The sequence below is a fragment of the Trichomycterus rosablanca genome, chromosome 10, assembly GCF_030014385.1.
Source record: "Trichomycterus rosablanca isolate fTriRos1 chromosome 10, fTriRos1.hap1, whole genome shotgun sequence".
NCBI classification, from domain to species: Eukaryota; Metazoa; Chordata; class Actinopteri; order Siluriformes; family Trichomycteridae; genus Trichomycterus; species Trichomycterus rosablanca.
The window spans coordinates 4,288,404-4,309,169 of NC_085997.1; the positions used below are offsets into that span (position 1 = coordinate 4,288,404).

The 20,766-nt window shown below is 44.8% G+C and overlaps 1 protein-coding gene across 2 annotated transcripts in view; it reads right to left on the minus strand.

Annotated features, from left to right (window-relative positions):
• The window catches only part of ryr2a (ryanodine receptor 2a (cardiac)), a 206,236-nt gene that overhangs the window by 45,805 nt on the left and 139,665 nt on the right, over window positions 1-20,766 (minus strand). For both annotated transcript variants that reach the window (XM_063002781.1, XM_063002780.1), the window contains 16 exons: window positions 20,062-20,177; window positions 17,847-17,911; window positions 17,602-17,723; window positions 17,378-17,427; window positions 16,921-16,981; window positions 15,466-15,704; window positions 14,659-14,740; window positions 13,910-14,040; window positions 13,425-13,745; window positions 12,497-12,737; window positions 11,598-11,685; window positions 6,700-6,792; window positions 5,318-5,488; window positions 4,321-4,380; window positions 2,808-2,942; window positions 2,600-2,712 (listed from right to left, as the gene is read on the minus strand). In XM_063002781.1, coding sequence (XP_062858851.1) covers window positions 2,600-2,712; window positions 2,808-2,942; window positions 4,321-4,380; window positions 5,318-5,488; window positions 6,700-6,792; window positions 11,598-11,685; window positions 12,497-12,737; window positions 13,425-13,745; window positions 13,910-14,040; window positions 14,659-14,740; window positions 15,466-15,704; window positions 16,921-16,981; window positions 17,378-17,427; window positions 17,602-17,723; window positions 17,847-17,911; window positions 20,062-20,177 — 2,088 coding nt within the window. The remainder of the gene's footprint in view (window positions 1-2,599; window positions 2,713-2,807; window positions 2,943-4,320; window positions 4,381-5,317; window positions 5,489-6,699; window positions 6,793-11,597; window positions 11,686-12,496; window positions 12,738-13,424; window positions 13,746-13,909; window positions 14,041-14,658; window positions 14,741-15,465; window positions 15,705-16,920; window positions 16,982-17,377; window positions 17,428-17,601; window positions 17,724-17,846; window positions 17,912-20,061; window positions 20,178-20,766) is intronic.

Here is a 20,766-nt window from a genome sequence, read left to right on the forward strand (position 1 = left end):
AACCCTTCCCAAATCCCAATAACATTCTGGAACCGGACCAAGATCCGGTGGTGGGTCTATCTTCGGGGATCTAGGCATATGTGGACTGCTAAACCCAACCAGACAATCCCCCTTGCACCGTGGGCCCCATACACAGATAGACCGTGTTGACCAATCTATGTTAGGGTTATGTTTTTCTAGCCACGGGTACCCTAAAACTAATTGCAGTTGGGGAGCTTGCGTGATCAGGAACGTTATGCGTTCTGTATGGATCCCTATGCACATGGTCACCGGCTCGGTGCGATGGGTTATGGGGCCACTAGCTAGAGGTCGACCATCAAAGGCTTGGGCCTTAATGGGTCGGCCTAACTTTTGCACAGGCAGGCTTAATTGTCGGGCTAGGGCCGCATCCACAAAATTATCCGCGGCTCCTGAGTCGATGCAGGCCTGTAAGTGCACTGCCTTGTGGCCCTCCCAAACCAAAGTAACAGATACCTGCATGCCTACCACGGGGAGGGAGTTTTGGCCTAGTCCCGGCTCCCCTCGCCGCGACTGGCCGACTCGTTTCCCTGACGGCGCGGAGCTCGCATTCCCGAGGAGCGGCCCTGCCCTGGAACCTGTGCTCCCCCCAGTTGCATGGGTTCAGGGGGGGGTTCCCTAAAGTGTGGGTGTCGGGAGCTGTGGGGCTCTGGGCTAAATTCCTCAGGGCCCCGACGACTGGCCAGCCGTTCCCGAGCCCGCTGACGAAGCCGTGTATCAATGTTGATACAGACCTCATATAACTGGCTTAATGTGTCAGAGGGGTCACGCGTGGCCAGTTCGTCTTTTATACGCTCGCTGAGACCCTTTTGAAAAATAGCCTTAAGGGCCTCATCATTCCAGCCACTTTCAGCTGCCAGGGTCCGGAAATCTATCACATATTCTGCCACGGGTCTGGTGCCCTGTGACAGCTCCAGTAACCGTGGTGCTGCGTGCCGTCCCCCGCGGGGATTATAAAAGGTCTCGCGCATAGCCCCGGAAAAACTTTGTTCACTGGCACATTCCGGGGCGCCTTGTTCCCAAAGGGCCGTAGCCCAAGTCAGGGCACGCCCTGTCAAAAGAGATATCATAAACGCTACTTTGGACCTCTGCGAAGGGAACCGGGATGGCTGTTGCTCAAAGACCAGCGAGCATTGTAGCAAAAACCCTCTACAACGCTCGGGGTCCCCAGCGTATCGCTCTGGAGTGGCTATTAAAGCATCTGGTTGGGCTGCCCCAGATACTCCAGTGGGTGCTGGCTCAGGTGGTGGAATTCTGGCCTGTAATGCAGCCAACGCTGACAGTTGCTGCGCAATTTCGTGGAGCATCTGCTCATGCCGGCCGATCGCTCGCCCTTGGGCCTGTAGGGCCTCTCTCTCTGGAGGGGTCCCGGCTGGGTCCATGAATGGGCGCACCTTTCTGTTACGGTGGGGGTAGTGAGGATTGGACCCAAGCGCTCGGAACACCCAAAGCTGTTTAGGAAGAGTCCCTGCAGTGCCTAGAACTACCGCTAGGGGGACTGGCAGGAATCTCAAAGAACGTGTTTGAGATGAAGGTGCTCAAAACAAAAGGAGAAAGGTCAAAACTAAGGGCGTCAGTACTGACGGCTCAAAATCAGGGTTTACTGTAATGAATGAGAGCTAAGATTATCCACTCTGAATAATATTTCTCCAACTTAACTAATTATTACTTTCTTCTTTTATTATATTTTTATTTCGTTTATTTATTAATATTCTTTATTTCTTTTTGTACATTTTTATTTTCATTATTGATTATTCATAAAGCTCTTTCTTTGTTTTATAATTTGCTCTTTCCCTAGCGGGGAAGTTACCTCGGGCAGCGCCCTACCGTCGCCCCGCTATGCGGCTTGACGGTGCCGACTTTCCCTATCAACTGTTGTTGGAACACCGCCGGATTGCGCGTCACCGCTGACGTAGCGCAACTCGCGGAGACCAAACCCGGAAGACAGATCGCTCTTTTACTTTTTCTCTTGCTCTTCCAAAATGAGGCAGATCGCCTCTGGAAACAAATGTCTCTTTCCCTGACTGTAAATATTACCTCGGGCAGTGCCCTACCGTCGCCCCGCTATGCGGCTTGACGTTACCGACTCTCCCTAACAAAGTACCGATCGCTATGCAACGCGAGAGCAGAATGAAGGTGCGCCGGTGAACCACGCTCGCCTGTCTGCTTAAAAGCAGGCAGGGAGGGGCGGGGTACTCCGTCATTAGCGATTACTCGCAGCTGTTCCCTATGAATGCTGATTAGCGCTAGGTTGGCTGGGATTTGGAGTTCCCGCGGACCGCGCACGCCTGCCGCGATGGCGCCCCCTGCTCGCCGTCGAGCGCATGGCTGGACCCCTTACACCATTTGCGTGCATTTGGACTCTGGGAGGAAACCGGAGCTCCCGAAGGAAACCCACACAGACACGGGGAGAACATGCACACTCCACACAGAAAGGACCTGGGCCGCCCCACCTGGGAATCGAACCCAGGACCTTCTTGCCGTGAGTCGACAGTGCTACCCGCCGAGCCTGTGTTATCGTTTATAAACGATTCGTGCTAATGTAACGGGTGAACCTGACTCGTTTGCGTGGGTGTGGTACCTGGGCAGGTTGTACAGCGGCGCCATCCTGAAGCAGGCCACCACGGCTCGTTTCCTCTGCTTGGACAGCAGCTTGTGCCACACAGCTTTCTTACTCCTCTGAGGGTGCTCAACCTGGCGAACACACAGAGTTCGATACACAGAGGGAGATGTTAGCTGGAATGCTAGCAAGAAAGGTGTGTTTTATTCAAGCCACGCCCTGAACTGACCTGGTCTAGATGGAAGAGCACGTGGGCGATGTCCAGCACTCGCTCGACGGTCTTCCCTGGGTCTGAGGTGTCCTCACTGCGGTTGGGCATGTCCTTATATAAAGCCATCTGCCAACGGATAGCAGGGTCCTCCAGCTACACACACACACACACACACACACACACACACACACACTCGAGCTTAGTAGAAAGCTTCTACCACTGTAACTCTAAAGGTAAAAGGTGACATATTAAAGTAAAGCACAACTAGACTTCTTTATCTTATGTCATTCTCAAAGCATCTGCAGAACTCTATTCAAGCCACCTACTGGAATGCTAAAAGCTTCTGCTAGCACCTACATCCAGTTGTGCTTTCTCAACACACCATTGCTTTACATCCAAACATGCTGTAGCGTGCACTCGGGCAGGAGGTCACGGGCCTGGTGTGTCTGGAGCTGCAGTCCACTGAAGACGACTCCTTCATGAAGCCCGGCGGTGCCCGCGGGCGCCGCTGGTTCGAGCAGTCCAGGGTGGACGAGCGCTCGAGAGAGGGCGGGCGCTTCTGAAACGACAAGTCCGGGAGCGCTGACTTGGACTGGCCGTGTTTGATCCACTTCAGGACGATGATGAGGCGCTTGACCAGCTTTCTGAAGTGGAAGACCCGATACTGATGGGATGGGGGGTGGAACATGCGGACATGCAGGGGGGAAGGGGGTGGACGAGACAAAAACAGTGATTTGGAGGTGAAATGTTTACACATGCGAGTGATCTGGATTTTTGAATGCAGGATGGACATGTGATGAATGGTTTTAAGCTCCACTTAGAGACGTACTGGACCAAATCGTTCAGAATTTTTTCAGCTTTCTTCAGCCCTAAAGGTCCACAGCACTTTGCTGCAAAGCCACTATGCAATATGCAATGCACATTATGCGAAGCTAGTACGTGAAATATGTCTGTTTATCCTTTTTACGTTGTCACAGTGCCTGCTGGTCCTGACACAGCCGCTCTCTCGCTAGTACCCGCTGACTACAGTGACGTTCTGTGGGCGATTATGTGGCACATTCGGCCAATCAGACAGGCACAGAGAGAGAGAGAGAGAGAGTCTGCATCACCTGTTTACCAATAACAACACCTGCAACTAATCTAGAGATGTCTATTTAAGGGTTGATGTGAACCAGGATACTTTGTGAGTTATTGCCAGTTATTTATTCTGCATGCTGGGCGTTTTTCATGTGCCGAGGTATTTTTGTGTATGTCCCTTTTGCCCGGTATTTCGACCACGCCTTCTGTGTTTTGCCTCGTTTCATTACGTGCTGACCTTCTGCTCGTTTCCGACTACTCTTTGGATCACGCTGTGTACATTGGACTGTTGGACTTGTTTATGTATTGTATCTTTTTAGAATGTACTGTAGTCGGAGTGAAGCCTAAAACCACGACATGCACTGGATACATAATGTGAACACAGATGCATGTAATAATGGGGCTTAATGATGTGATACTGTGATAAACATCGTGCTCGTCTAAGACTGCTCACCTTTCCCTGCAGGTGGAGGTTGTTACGGATGATCTCCCGAACCTCCTCCTCTGTGTCTTTCTGTTAAAAAAAACAAAAAACGTTGAGAATTGTGAATTACAAATACAGTTAGATTCTCGATTTCTCTCTAGGTTAATATTTAGAAGCAGTTGGGAGAAAAAAAGTGCGGGTCTTGTAATGGGCCATGTCGTGCCACACCTATTTATTATGAATCAGCCAGAACCTGACACAGAGAGGGCAAAACAGGGCACAGGAAGCTTGTGAGAAGTGCCAGTACACAAGAAAATCTTAAATAATTTATTATTATATTTATTAATTATTATTATATTTTATTATTATCTTTATTTTATAATGTAATACTTATTTCATAATGTTTTACTGTAATATTTATTTTCTAAAATATCATTAATTATTATTATCTATATTTTATAATGTAATAATTAAATAATAATGTTTTATTGTAATAGTTATTTTCTAAAATATTATTATTATGATCTTTATTTTATAATGTAAGAATTAATTAATAATGTTTTATTGTAATAGTTATTTCCTAAAATATTAATTATTATTATTATTATTGTCTTTATATATAATGTAATAATTATTTGATGTTTTATTGTAATACTTATTTTCTAAAATATTAATTATTAACACTATTATTCAATTATTTTAATTTATTATTATAATAATTAGTATTATTTTCTAAATTATTATTAATAAATAATTCTATTTTTCTACTGCACATCAAAATACACAAATACATTTACGTATTTCTGCATTGTGACCAGTGAGAGCTGGGATGTGCTCCAGCACCATCTGCAACCCTGATTAGGATGAAGCAGCGTACAAAGCGGGACCCACAGTGACCCTGACAAGGCTGTTGGGGCCTAAACCCAAGACCTTCTGATCAACAGTCAACACCTTGTGCACCTCTGCTGCTGTAAGTAAATGTGAGGTTTTTTATGTGTGTGTTTGTGTGGGGGAGATGGTTCATTGCCTGGGTAAAGCGGTTCTTGGCGAGGGCGATGAGCTCCTGGTCTCCGGGAGCACAAATATTCAGGCCGACAGGAAGCAACCTCTTCAGAGCAGCTACAATCAGAGAGGTCTGCATGGAATATCGATCACCCCTCTTTTTCATCTTCTTCCTCTCCTGGTCTGATACTGCCCCCTGTGGACCAGAAAGGAGGAGTTCAGCCTATGTTCCAATTTTAAACTCCACTTACTTGTGCTGTATGAACAATGTCCTACAGTCATGACGACAAAAAAAAAATCTGCAGACTGCAGTCTGTGTAGGGCAGTGCCGCGGCTGCTGGTCTTTCAAAGAGGGGAAGCTCATTGTCGGCTTACATTGTAAAATTTGTCAATTTATTTATACATAAATTCTGCCCTCCGTTCCTTTTCAAGAAAATGGCCTGAAATGGGTTGCAGTTTGTCTTTCGACTTCACTCGCAAAATCCGCGATGGGACTGAAGCTCCCAGTGATAGCTGTCAATCAAAACGGGATTCAGCCTTTCGACTGATCCTCCAATCATCTTGCAGAAGCTCAGCGTCCAGACCCGCCCACAGCTCCATTCACCCCCAGAGACGCTCAGCGTCCGGGGGCGGGACAAAATCACCGCATTTATCCGATGACCGGCGAGTTTCGAAGCAATGAAAAAAAAAAAACCCCATGCAGCCCCATAGAAGTGGAGAGACGCTCAGCTTCTGCGGGCAAATGCATTGACGCGAAGGGAAAGTATGATAAGTAGCTGATTCTGAACGAACTCGTCTTCGAGATGAACGTGTTCTAATGCATTTGTAGTCAATGAAATGTTAACACAACTGTACATATTTGACCATTTGATTTTTGACATTTTAGGGGAAGCTGAGCTTCCCTTGCAGTCTTAGAGAAATCGCCACTGGTGTAGGGCAATATCTTTTGTAGAGCATAGACCTTTCAGGTTGAGTAACTGAATAAGATAAATTGGAAACCCACAAAAATAAATAAATCAATAAACACAGGACTTTGTCTTGGAGCCTAGTAGTGCACTTCTTGCCTTAAAAAAATAGTAATAATAGTTAATAAATCAAACCCTGAACACCGGACTTTGTCTTGAAGCTGCATTTCTCGTCATAAGTAAATAAATAAAGAAAAATAAAATAAAATATTACACTATATCAAATAGTACACTGTATCAAATGGTCCAGTTCTGAAACATTCATTTGAAAAAACAAAGCTTGTTTTCCTTGTGTTGTACAATAAAAGGAACACTGGTTTTGCAAAGATATGAGATACTATGTTTTTTGTCCTTTTTTGACTGTCAATACACTAGACAGTCGTGCACGATTCAGAACATCTGGAACGGTATGTACTGTATGGATCTGTGTGTGAGATTTTACCTTGGACATCTTGGACTTGGTGTCGGTAATGAGGAAGGACATGTTGTTGATCTCGTTCTGAACCACAAAGTTCTGCTCCTCCCGTTTGAAATTCTGTAAAACAGTGGAGAGTCCTGAAAGATCCCGACAGGAAAAACAGCCCATTTGTGTTCTGTTTGAAAGGCTCCACAGCCTGAACAACTCTGAGACACTCACTGATATAGAAAGTGACCCCAGTTGGCTAGAAAATATCCAGACAATAAGAATTCCCACTGCTTTTAATCCTAGTGCCTGATTAATAGATGGAATGTCTCAATTATAATGACAACCAAAAAACAAGATGATATCTTTCCTAAAGACTAAGCACAATATGACTAAGAAATAATAAACTTCAGCGTTTGTAGGACGCACATTTCAGCTCTGCTCTTTTAGCTGCTCCTGTATTTAGGGGTCACCACACAGACCATTCTGGTCCCCGTATCACCAGACATAGGTAACCATGTTTGTGGTAGCACCATGGCTGGATTACTGACCGGGCCAGTGTTGGCCCCGGCCCAAAACATTTTGCGATGCCTATCAACATTTATGATACAATATATTTTTATTTCCGAGGGCCCTCCATTTTAAGGATCCTCTGACTATTAGGGATTTTGACCCCAGGGCCTCTTGGGGGCCCTAGCCATGCTTTTGTGGCCCCTAGCCATGCTTTTGGGCCCTAGCCAAAATACTTCTCTGTTATAGTTGACTCCACTCCAGACCTTGCTCATGTGGACCAACGTACTTTTATTTTCAGGTTTGTTAATAATGACGGACATGTAGTTGAGCGTTTTCTAGCTTTTGAGCCTATTGAAAACCATAGTGGGGACAGTTTGGCAGAGTGTGTCGTTGCTATGGTGGAGAATCTGGGCCTAGACTTATCCAACTGTAGGGGCCAGTCATATGATAATGCAAGTAACATGTCGGGAAAGTACAATGGAGTCCAAGCTCATCTTCAACAAAGAAACCCTTTGATTTGTTATGTCCCCTGTGCAGCACATTCACTGAATTTAGTTGGTGTCAATGCTGTTGACAGTAGCCCAGAAGCTGGACGTTTTTTTGACTTTGTACAGGCAATGTACACATTTCGTGCATCATCTACACACAGGTGGGGAAAGGTTTTCCGTGATACTGATATCAAACTCACACTGAAATCACTGTCAGGTACTCGATGGAGCGCAAGAGCTGAGTCAACTAAGGCTCTTTGGAAATATTATGCACAACTGAGAGAGGCATTGAATGATATGTCTAAAGATATGGAGGAGAAATGTGTAACTCGAAGTGAAGCCTCTGCACTCTGTGACAAATTGGACACGTTGGAGATGGCCTTCATGGCATACTTCTGGGACACAATACTACAGAGGTTCCAAGCCACAAGCCTGCAGCTGCAGAAGCATGATATTGACATATGTACAGCTACACAACTTCTCTTGTCTTTACGAGACTTTGTGGCAGCACAGAGAGATAACTTTGAGGTGTTTGAAGGGGCAGCTTTAAATGTCACCACTGCTGTCTCCCAAGAGTACAGGCATGACCTCCAGCGTACAAAGAAGCGCAAAATTATGTCTGATGATAGTGCAGAGCCAGGGGCCCAGACTATCCTTAATCCGTCCTTGGTGCCATACGGTGCGTCTCGTAGAGGAGAGCCCCCTGTGCGGTCCGGGCGAGCTTCTGGCCTTTTGTTTGCGCTGTAACCCTAAAAAACCACTTATGTTCTCCGGGTCACTTTGAAAATATTGACCCCTAACAGTAATCTTTTTTTTTTACTTGGAGCTAGGAGGACGGGGACAGTGCCATACAGTGCGTCTCGTAGAGGAGAGCCCCCTGTGCGGTCCGGGCGAGCTTCTGGCCTTTTGTTCGCGCTGTAACCCTAAAAAACCACTTATGTTCTCCGGGTTACTTTGAAAATATTGACCCCTAACAGTAATCTTTTTTTTTACTTGGAGCTAGGAGGACGGGGACAGTGCCATACGGTGCGTCTCGTAGAGGAGAGCCCCCTGTGCGGTCCGGGCGAGCTTCTGGCCTTTTGTTCTCCCTGTAAGCCTAAAAAACCACTTATGTTCTCCGGGTCACTTTGAAAATATTGACCCCTCACAGTAATCTTTTTTTTTACTTGGAGCTAGGAGGACGGGGACAGTGCCATACGGTGCGTCTCGTAGAGGAGAGCCCCCTGTGCGGTCCGGGTCGAGCTTCTGGCCTTTTGTTCTCCCTGTAAGCCTAAAAAACCACTTATAGGGTGTGTTCAAAAACCTAGGGAGCTGCCTTGCTGTCTTACTGTCTACATAGGCAGCTGACTTAGTAGAGAGGATTCTAATAAGTTAGTGACGTAAAAGGCAGGTTATTCGAACGCACTACTTAGACAGCGATTCCATGGGGTTTAGCATTTCGCGTTTAGCATTTAGCATCTCGCCATTAAAACCAATAAACTGAGGTAGCATAGCACGCTAACGTCAATAACATCTCCCTTCATGTACCGATAACGGTTAAATTTCCTGACAAGCCCAAACTTGCAAATAAAAACACTCGGTACAAGTTTATACAAGTTAAAAATCAGTAATATTTTATTTACGTTTGAAAAGAACTCCATTCGTTTCTCCGCCCCGTCAGCCATGAATGCTGGGATTGCCTTGATCACTAAGGCAGCTTCGGAGCTCACTCGTTCTTGAGCCAAAATAACATTGAAATAATAAGATGCCTCAGAAGTGTGGACTTTAAGGCATCTAGGATTTCGAACAGCCTCCTTCTCGGGAGCGCGCACAGGATGACGTAAAATGCTGCCTATGTAGACAGCACACTAGCTTTTCGAACACACACATGGTCTCCGGGTCACTTTGAAAATCTTGACCCCTAACAGTAATCTTTTTTTTTAACTTCAAGCTAGGAGGACGGGGACAGTGCCATACGGTGCGTCTCGTAGAGGAGAGCCTCGTGTACGGTCCGGGCGAGCTTCTGGCCCTCTGTTCTCCCTGTAACCCTAAAAAAACACTTATGGTCTTCGGGTCACTTTGAAAATCTTGACCCCTAACAGTTACTTTTTTTACTTCGAGCTAGGAGGACGGGGACAGTGCCATACGGTGCGTCTCGTAGAGGAGAGCCTCCTGTGCGGTCCGGGCGAGCTTCTGGCTCTTAGTTGTCCCTGTAACCCTAAAAAACCACTTATGGTCTCCGGGTCACTTTGAAAATCTTGACCCCTAACAGTAATCTTTTTTTTTAACTTGGAGCTAGGAGGACGGGGACAGTGCCATACGGTGCGTCTCGTAGAGGAGAGGCTCCTGTGCAGTCCGGGCGAGCTTCTGGCCCTCTGTTCGCCCTGTAAGCCTAAAAAACCACTTATGTTCTCCGGGTCACTTTGAAAATATTGACCCCTAACAGTAATCTTTTTTTTTACTTGGAGCTAGGAGGACGGGGACAGTGCCATACGGTGCGTCTCGTAGAGGAGAGCCCCCTGTGCGGTCTGGGCGAGCTTCTGGCTCTGTGTTGTCCCTGTAACCCTAAAAAACCACTTATGTTCTCCGGATCACTTTGAAAATATTGACCCCTAACAGTAATCTTTTTTTTTACTTCGAGCTAGGAGGACGGGGACAGTGCCATACGGTGCGTCTTGTAGAGGAGAGCCCCCTGTGCGGTCCGGGCGAGCTTCTGGCCCTCTGTTCGCGCTGTAACCCTAAAAAACCACTTATGTTCTCCGGGTCACTTTGAAAATATTGACCCCTAACAGTAATCTTTTTTTTTACTTCGAGCTAGGAGGACGGGGCCCAAAACATTTTGCGATGCCTATCAACATTTATGATACAATATATTTTTATTTCCGAGGGCCCTCCATTTTAAGGATCCTCTGACTATTAGGGACTTTGACCCCAGGGCCTCTTGGGGGCCCTAGCCATGCTTTTGGGGCCCCGAGCCATGCTTTTAGGGCCCCTAGCCATATTTTTGGACCCTAGCCAAAATACTTCTCTGTTATAGTTGACTCCACTCCAGACCTTGCTCATGTGGACCAACTTACTTTTATTTTCAGGTTTGTTAATAATGACGGACATGTAGTTGAGCGTTTTCTAGCTTTTGAGCCTATTGAAAACCACAGTGGGGACAGTTTGGCAGAGTGTGTCGTTGCTATGGTGGAGAATCTGGGCCCAGACTATCCTTAATCCGTCCTTGGGTAGCACTGCTGAGATTCAAACCCAGGATATTTTACTGCAGTGCCACCAAGTAACAACAGCGTATAACAGTTAAAACACCATTAATTTAGTAATTTTCACTGACAACTTTATCATGGTTCTGGTTGTGGTATCTTCCAGAACTTTGTCTGTGTGCACATATGATGGAACGTCCCCACCTGCTATGCTCAGTTTGGCCTGACAGGTAGAGGGGGCGCAGTTGGACAAAAAGTGTACGTTTACATTTATGACACTTTTATCCAAGCACGAATTTGCAAATAACTGACACTTGTACACCTTTATACAAATTAAAAATCAATAGGAATTAATTCACATTTAAAAAAACTCAGTTTGGTGCTCCGCATTCAGAAAAATGCATCTATGTAGAGAGATCACTAGGTTTTCGGACAGACCCTATATGTGTATGTTGTCCTGCAATGGATTGGCGCTCTGTTTGATGTCTACTTCTGCCTTTCTCTGAGTGTTTTTATGTAGTGGACCCAAGCTATTCAGGACCAAATTGATACACTAAGAACAAATAAATGAATTAATATAATAATAATAATAATAAACTGTCACACTGTACAGACCTGAAATCAAAACAGTTTCCCACAAGCAGTGAAAACACTCATGTCAAGGATTAAATCAGCCTGACTTTGACTGTTACAGATGACTTGTTAAAGCCAATAACATATGACAGTGATGTTTGGGAAGCTGGATGTGACTCACATGAGATTTGGCCCAGAAAATGAAGACCTCTGCCACCATGCGGAACAGTTCCTCGGCCTCGGGGTTCGGCTCCTTCAGCCACTTTGCTCTGAAAACAAGCACAGTGAACTGTGAACTCATGTACAGTTAGACATTTAGCCTTATATGGTCATACGGGACACAGAATAGAATGAAATAGAATGCCTTTATTTGTCATATATACATATACACGTGTACAGTACAAGAAATTCTATCTTCACATATCTTAGCGTGTTTGGAAGCTGGGGACAGAGCGCAGGGTCAGCCATTAGACGGCGCCCCTGGAGCAGAGAGGGTTAAGGGCCTTGCTCAAGGGCCCAACAGTGGCTGCATGGCAGAGCTAGGATTTGAACTCTTATCCTTTCAGTTGATAGCCCATAGCCCTACCAACTAGGCTACTACTGTATCAAATTGACTGGAGCCTAAAACTGGACTGGGGTGGGGGGCATGGAGGTGGTCCAAAAGCCTAGCCATTAGGAGGTTACAATAAGGTAAAATAAGCAGGGTTGCATCAGGAAGGGCATACGGCATAAAAAATGTGCCATTTTTGGCATTTAGCAGACACTTTTATCCAAAGCGACTTGCAGTATTGTGATAATACACTGTCTATGCGATTGAGGGATATGGACCTTGCTCAAGGGTCCAACAGTGACAACCTGGCAGTGGTGGAGCTTGGCACTGGCAACCTTATCACTACTAGATCAGTACCTTACCCGCTGAGCTACCACTGCCCTGCAGATGCTGAGATGCTAAAGCCCTCCCCAAAACAAATGCAAAATTATCTGAAGTCACTTCCAGTCCAGAAACACTCTATGGGAGTAAAAATAACCAACCTGGCAACACCACCCAAAGACCCTCCCATGGGCTCAAGCATGTCTCACCTGTTGTAATCCACGAAGCGGATGAGGAGCGGGTAGAAGGCGTACAGGTCCCGCACCAGGATGGTGAACTCGTCCAGGATGAGCAGCTCCGACTCCGACATCTCACCGCGACCTTCAGCCTTCATGTGCTCCTCGTCCAGGAGAACGGTGGCCGCCTTCTTCTTCAGCTTCTCCATCAGAGGCAGGAAGTGACTCTTCAGCAGCTGTGGCCGAGCCTTGCTGATGATTGGCTGAGAGAAGACTGGCAGAGGAAAAATAGATGAGATACTTCTAAAAAATAGTAGAACTTCTTACAAGTAATGTTGGTTTATTGGACCATCATGCGCCCCTCTAACACTAGGGCACTCGCCGGCTGCTTTTTTCACCTGCCAGTGGTGGAACGTTACAGATAGCCACAGCACGTACAGTCTCCCCATTTCGTGCAGGCACCAGTTGCAGCAGCAATAAGGAACCCCATCCACCCTCTTTCCTCAGGCACAGCCAGGTCGATAACACAACTGATATCTGAACTTGAGATCACAAGATCCCAGAGGGTGTTGGCTGGCACATTAGACCACCACGTACCAAACTAACTACAATAAACTGTGGAAGATCAAGCAGTTCTGAAGGTCGTGGACTTTTCTCCATAGTCACCTGAACCCCATTTAAAATTTACAGGGGAGCTTATTCATAGGGCCCCTGAGATTGCAAGATCCCAGAGGTTGTTGGCTGGCACATTAGACCACCGCATCACCAAAGAAAAGAAAACGTGTGGGTCAAAAAGGTCATCTGACCTGAACCCCATCTTAAATTTACAGGGGTGCTTATTTAGAGGGAAAGCATCACAAGATGCTCCTTGGACTATTGTAAACTCATACTGGGAGAACGTGGATCATCAGAACTTGTGGGGTCCATGATACTCCTTGATTACTATTATTGTTTCTCTCACCCGCGAGCCTCTTCATCCAGGCGCCCTCGTCGATGCCCAGGTTGTTGTAGATGATCTTGAGGATGTTACCCAGCAGGGTGTTCATGTGCTCGGAGGTGAGCGAGGTGCAGCAGGTGTCGGCGCGCTCCGGGTTGCTCTCGGGTCCGTGCTCCCACCAGTGAGACATGTAGCTGCACAGCATGGGCAACACCACCTCCATCACGTGAGGCATGTGGGTGTAGCGCATGCCCGACTCGGCCAGCTCCATGATTTCCTGCAGAGCCTTCTCTAGCGACGGCACCAGAGGGCAGGCTTCCTCTACCTGCGCTGGAAGACTGCTCGCTGACAAATAAGAAGAACCCAGAGACAGAAGAACGGTTTGTTTTTGTTATTGAGTAAACCTAACTTGTACATAGAGTTGATCTTTACCCTATACACCCTATTTTTTTGGCGGGGGGTTCAGGAGTATTTTCATGAATGGTATCAAAGAAAAAAAAAGCATTTACTCGTTCTCTCTCTGGAGCCCTTTGTGTTGTAGATGGAGTAGCTGTTGTACTTGTTGAGATGAGGCTCCAGGAAGGCCACGGGGAAGGCTCCGGAGAACGCCGCCAGGCACTCGCCAAGAGCAGGACGCTGCCTACGTACACCCAAGAACAAGAGCGTTACACATCTAGTAGATTTACATCAAGTGTGATCATGTTCAATGAACTGTATTCATCATAATATGCTGTGGTAGCAGAGGTGTGACTGGTGGGTGTGAGGGACATTTTAGAAGATGAACAAGTCAAGGATTAATAAGGTTCACCTACAGTATGTGCGATTTGAGGATTACTATGTAAAAGCCCCTTTTCTCTTCAGTAGGCACCCCAGACTTGGCCGGTGGGTGACAAAAAGCTGATATTACCTTTACCTTACCTTTCTTCTTTCCTTCATTCATATTGAAAAGTGAGTTCTTCCTCATGCATCACTGATCTGGTTCTCTCGGGCGTATTCTATGAACCGGTTTAAAGGATTAAAAATACCCAAACGCCCTGGAAAGCACACGTCCAAGTACATAACATCCATCCCTGCATCCTTCCTTAGTTTCTGCTTGCAAAACAACCTCTGCACCTCTTTCCTGTCTCAAAAAATATATGGGACACCTACTGGAGAAGAAACAGCAGTTCACAGACAGATGTCTGTTCTATGTACTATGTTGTTCTATGTGTTGCTGTTGTTATAAATTTGAGAGCTATGCAGCAAACATGTCCGGTACCTTTCCACATAAATGCTTTTGCTGGTGCCGAGGGAGTAGAGACTGTTTAGGATTCTATAACAGGAGACCTGGACATCATCCACTGTCAAAAGAAAAAGAAGAGTACATTTAAGAATTGATATCATACATTTATAGGAAAGCCAAATATAATTAATTAATGAAATTGGTGGTAATCTGGTCCCACTGTGGTTTACAAGATGTAGCATAAAGCCTCCACAGGGGGGCATTTGTTTATTTAATTATCATTGTAATTACTCTCTACGACCCATTTTTCTGGCTCTGACCCACCCAATGTTTGCAACCCAGGGCATCTATACTGACATGATTGGTTATGTCTAAGTGGGCATGGCTGAAGCCCTGTTCAAGGAATTCCTGCATTGTGGTTGATGAAAAAAAAAAGTAATAATTATAATAATGGTCAGTGTTGCAGTGGGTCCGGCTTCTTTAGAATCACTGGGTTAAATGCAAAAAAAACACATTTAGCCAATCATGTCTGTATATAGACACCTGGCCGGGCAATATCACCGCTGAGGATTCGAACCCTGGATCACAGTGGTAGAGGGCTACTGGATGGATTTCGTTCAGGTAACCCCACCTACATAACATACTATGCAGATGATGGATTCGTTGCTTGAAATCTCCCTTATGTGTGAGTAAGTGAGTAAATGGGTGAGTGTGTGGAATCCTGAGCTAAACTGGTATCATGTCCAGGGTGTATTTAGGTCCAGTGTTACTGGGTGGCGCCACTGCAGACGGGTGACGATGATGATGATTGTACTGTCCACTGTGCAGGACGCAGACACTCACGTATAAGATCCTCTCCGAACAGGTTCTGACCGATGTGCTCGAATAGCGAGGAGAGGATGGGCAGCAGTGCCACGGTGGTGTAGTTGATGATCTGGGTGACTCCTTTCGGCTGGGTTCGGGTGTGCGTGAACTGACCCTGTCGCAGGTTCTCCATCGTCCGCTCCAGATCCTCGGCGGCGTTGTCGAAAAATTCCCGCAGTGCTGCTTTCACAGACTCCAAACCGGTCTTCATCACTGTCCTACAGCGGGGAGAGGAACATATGTCAGACTGGGTTAAAGACAGAAAAAACAAGACGCTGGCATGAATTCTTGTTCAAATTCATTCTGGTGTTTGATGTTTAACCCTGTAACTGTTACAATTTTAAATGCTAACAACTGTACTGTTAGAGTTCATTTAGACAGATAGATAAACAGGCAGTCAGACAGACAGACAGACAGATAGATAGATAGACAGAAACGTATATAGATAAATAGATAGATATAGACAGACAGACATGTATATAGATAGACAGACAGACATAGATAGTCAGACATATAGATAGATAGACAGACTAAACAGACAGATACACAGATTGATAGACAGACAGATAGATACAGACAGACAGACAGATAGACAGATAGATCAATAGACATAGAGACAGATTAAACAGACATACACAGATTGATAGACAGATAGATACAGATAGACAGATAAATAGACATACAGACAGACATAGATTAAACAGACAGATAGACAGATACATAGATCAATAGACATTCAGACAGACAGATAGATTAAACAGAAAGACACAGGGATCGATAGGCAGGCAGACAGACATAGATAGACTGACAGACAGTCAGGCAGATAGACAGACAGACATTGATAGATTGATTTGATAAATAGACAGATACACAGAACAATAGACAGACAGTCAGTCAGACAGACAGACAGACAGACAGACAGATACACAGATCAATAGACAGATACTGTACACAGATCCATAGACAGACAGATAGACAGACAGACAGACAGAAAGATAGATACAAATATCGATAGACAGACAAATAGACAAACAGAAAGACAGGTAGACAGACGGATAGATAGATAAACAGAGGATACACAGATCCATAGACAGGCATATAGATAGACAGCCAGCCAGACAGATAGACAGACATACAGACAGGCAGATATATAGTATTGCTCTGTTACATTATATTAAGTCATATTACTTTATTTAACCTATTTTGGTTTGATTGTATGAGTGTGAACGCTAAGCAAACCAAAACTAAAATGTAACGATGTGTTATTTTTTGTTTGGTCCGGACCAAGTGAACCAAAGTACAAGTATAAACACAGAATTATAGCATCACTGACTCCACTAGCTAAAGTTCCTCCAACAAAAGAACCTGTGGGGATTGATGAGGTGTGAACATCTATGTGGGTCTGATCTGCCTGAGCATGGTGGGGTCACCGACCTTGCATCCAGCGTCTGTCCCAGGATGTGAAGACAGTTCACGATAGATGTAGCATCATTTCCTGAAATAAATAAGACATACATGAAGGAACAAATTCAGAAACATGGCAACACATCCAGCATGTTACGGTCACATGGACTTGGGTACTCGCTCCCAGTTACCTCCCAGCTCTTAGAAACATGCGAAAGGTGGACTGGCAGCTGTATGTTGTTTCTAAATGTGAGTGTGACTGGTGAGTGTGTTGCACCGTGATGGATCAGCTTACTGGTTTGCGCACCCAGTGATGAAGCGGTTAGTAAAAATAAACAAACCGAATAATTCCAGCATGGAGTCTGACTAAATGATGGGTTCAGCAGATGCACTTTCATATGCAACACACCCACACACTCAATTCCACACTAAAACACAACACTCCCACTTGGACAACCAAGCACAACCATGGCTAGAAGAGTCTTACCAAACAGTGATATCCTATGTCTGACAAGAACTCCCAGTTTGCAGAAAAGACTGAGCATGAGGAGAAGATGGAAGATACAAAGACAAGGAGGAGTAAAGAAAAGAAAACATTAGTAGATTTCTACAAAAAATAAATAGAAATAAAGCAAAGATAGAAAAACAAGTAAATTCACTAATATACAGGATCCACTGCGACAAAATGCTTCATTTATTAGTGTTACGTACCTGGTGACCATTTCTTTCTCCTTATTGGACGCGTGACCTCCACTGCTGATTGGTCGGACAGCTGTTGAGAGGAAGTACAGCCGATGGTTCTTGAAGTACTGGTCGACCAGAGGCAGAACGACCTGGAGAACAAAAAAAGTGACCATTTATCAGCACAACACAAACATGCACTTTACAGACGGGTTTAATACATCACTGTTCTTTACATTTACTGTCATGTAAAGGTAAAGGTGTGATCAGAGAACCTTTCCGAAGAACTTCATCTGCTGTTCGTGAGGAATTTTTTCTCCCTTTGGACGTGTAGAAACATCTGAGATAGAAAAACAAGCCAGTAAAAATGAGCAAAGAAAAATAATTCATTGTTTATTGAAGCTTTATAAAGTTGTATGATTTTATAGCCCGGATTCAACACGGTGGATCGTGGTGGGTCTGATTTATTGAGAGAAAAGCAGAAAACATCCCGGACTGGTCAGCATCACATCAGATTTCATATTTAACAACTTAAATAATAAACAATGTAAATAATAAACATGATATATTGGTGTGTGTTTGTTTAGACTGGGTTTTTGTAGGGTGTGTTTGTTTAGACTGGGTTTTTGTAGGGTGCGTTTGTTTAGACTGAGTGTGTGTTTGTTTAGACTGGGTTTTTGTAGGGTGTGATTGTTTAGACTGAGTGTGTGTTTGTTTAGACTGGGTTTTTGTAGGGTGTGATTGTTTAGAAGGGGTTTTTGTGGGGGGTGTTTGTTTAGACTGAGTGTGTGCTTGTTTAGACTGGGTTTTTGTAGGGTGTGTTTGTTTAGAAGGGGTTTTTGTGGGGGTGTTTGTTTAGACTGAGTGTGTGTTTGTTTAGACTGGGTTTTTGTAGGGTGAGTTTGTTTAGACTGAGTGTGTGTTTGTTTAGACTGGGTTTTTTTAGGGTGTGTTTGTTTAGACTGAGTGTGTGTTTGTTCAGACTGGGTTTTTGAGGGGGGTGTTTGTTTAGACTGAGTGTGTGTTTGTTCAGACTGGGTTTTTGTGGGGGGTGTTGTTTAGACTGAGTGTGTGTTTGTTTAGACTGGGTTTTTGTAGGGTGTGTTTGTTTAGACTGGGTTTTTGTAGGGTGCGTTTGTTTAGACTGAGTGTGTGTTTGTTTAGACTGGGTTTTTGTAGGGTGTGTTTGTTTAGACAGTGTGTGTTTGTTTAGACTGGGTTTTTGTAGGGTGTGTTTGTTTAGACTGAGTGTGTGTTTGTTCAGACTGGGTTTTTGTGGGGGGTGTTGTTTAGACTGAGTGTGTGTTTGTTTAGACTGGGTTTTTGTAGGGTGTGTTTGTTTAGACTGAGTGTGTGTTTGTTTAGACTGGGTTTTTGTAGGGTGTGTTTGTTTAGACTGAGTGTGTGTTTGTTCAGACTGGGTTTTTGTGGGGGGTGTTGTTTAGACTGAGTGTGTGTTTGTTTAGACTGGGTTTTTGTAGGGTGTGTTTGTTTAGACTGAGTGTGTGTTTGTTCAGACTGGGTTTTTGTGGGGGGTGTTGTTTAGACTGAGTGTGTGTTTGTTTAGACTGCGTTTTTGTAGGGTGTGTTTGTTTAGACTGGGTTTTTGTAGGGTGCGTTTGTTTAGACTGAGTGTGTGTTTGTTTAGACTGGGTTTTTGTAGGGTGTGTTTGTTTAGACAGTGTGTGTTTGTTTAGACTGGGTTTTTGTAGGGTGTGTTTGTTTAGACTGAGTGTGTGTTTGTTCAGACTGGGTTTTTGTGGGGGGTGTTGTTTAGACTGAGTGTGTGTTTGTTTAGACTGGGTTTTTGTAGGGTGTGTTTGTTTAGACTGAGTGTGTGTTTGTTTAGACTGGGTTTTTGTAGGGTGTGTTTGTTTAGACTGAGTGTGTGTTTGTTCAGACTGGGTTTTTGTGGGGGGTGTTGTTTAGACTGAGTGTGTGTTTGTTTAGACTGGGTTTTTGTAGGGTGCGTTTGTTTAGACTGAGTGTGTGTTTGTTTAGACTGGGTTTTTGTAGGGTGTGTTTGTTTAGACAGTGTGTGTTTGTTCAGACTGGGTGTTTGTGGGGGGTGTTGTTTAGACTGGGTATGTGTTTGTTTAGACTGGGTTTTTGTAGGGTGTGTTTGTTTAGACTGAGTGTGTGTTTGTTTAGACTGGGTTTTTGTAGGGTGCGTTTGTTTAGACTGAGTGTGTGTTTGTTTAGACTGGGTTTTTGTAGGGTGTGTTTGTTTAGAAGGGGTTTTTGTGGGGGTGTTTGTTTAGACTGAGTGTGTGTTTGTTTAGACTGGGTCTGTGTGTTTGTTTAGAAGGGGTTTTTGTAGGGTGTGTTTGTTTAGACTGGGTTTTTGTAGGGTGTGTTTGTTTAGTCTCAGTGTGTTTGTTTAGACTGTGTTTTTGTGGGGTGTGTTTGTTTAGACTGAGTGTGTGTTTGTTTAGACTGGGTTTTTGTAGGGTGTGTTTGTTTAGACTGGGTCTGTGTTCAAGCACTGACCGAATTCCAGCATGTGTTCATGGGCTTCGTCCACATAGGTGATGAGCTGCTGCAGAAAGGTGTAGGCGAAGCGCTTCTCTATGGACGGGGTGTCCAGATCCTGCTCCTTCACAGCCCTGGGGAGAGAAGTAGGGAAACACATGGGCAGTAGATGTTCAGTGAAGGCCTATCAAATGAGAGTCATTACAGGAAAAGCTTATTGTTATTTTTACTGAATGTATCAGCCATCTCTGCTCATGCCACAGTCCTGTGGTATCTGGTACCAGCAGGTCCTTCTTCTGTATGCTGTGAGGTGGATTGTCCTACAGTTCATCCTGGTGCCATCTTTTGATCCAATCCTTATACCTGTACTAAGTAATGACAAAGTTGAATCTAACATCTGTCTGTCTGTCTGTCTGTCTGTCTGTCTGTCTGTCTGTCTGTCTATCTATCTATCTATCTATCTATCTATCTATCTACAGTGTATCACAAAAGTGAGTACACCCCTCACATTTCTGCAGATATTTAAGTATATCTTTTTATGGGACAACACTGACAAAATGACACTTTGAGACAATGAAAAGTAGTCTGTGTGCAGCTTATATAACAGTGTAAATTTATTCTTCCCTCAAAATAACTCAATATACAGCCATTAATGTCTAAACCACCGGCAACAAAAGTGAGTACACCCCTTAGTGAAAGTTCCTGAAGTGTCAATATTTTGTG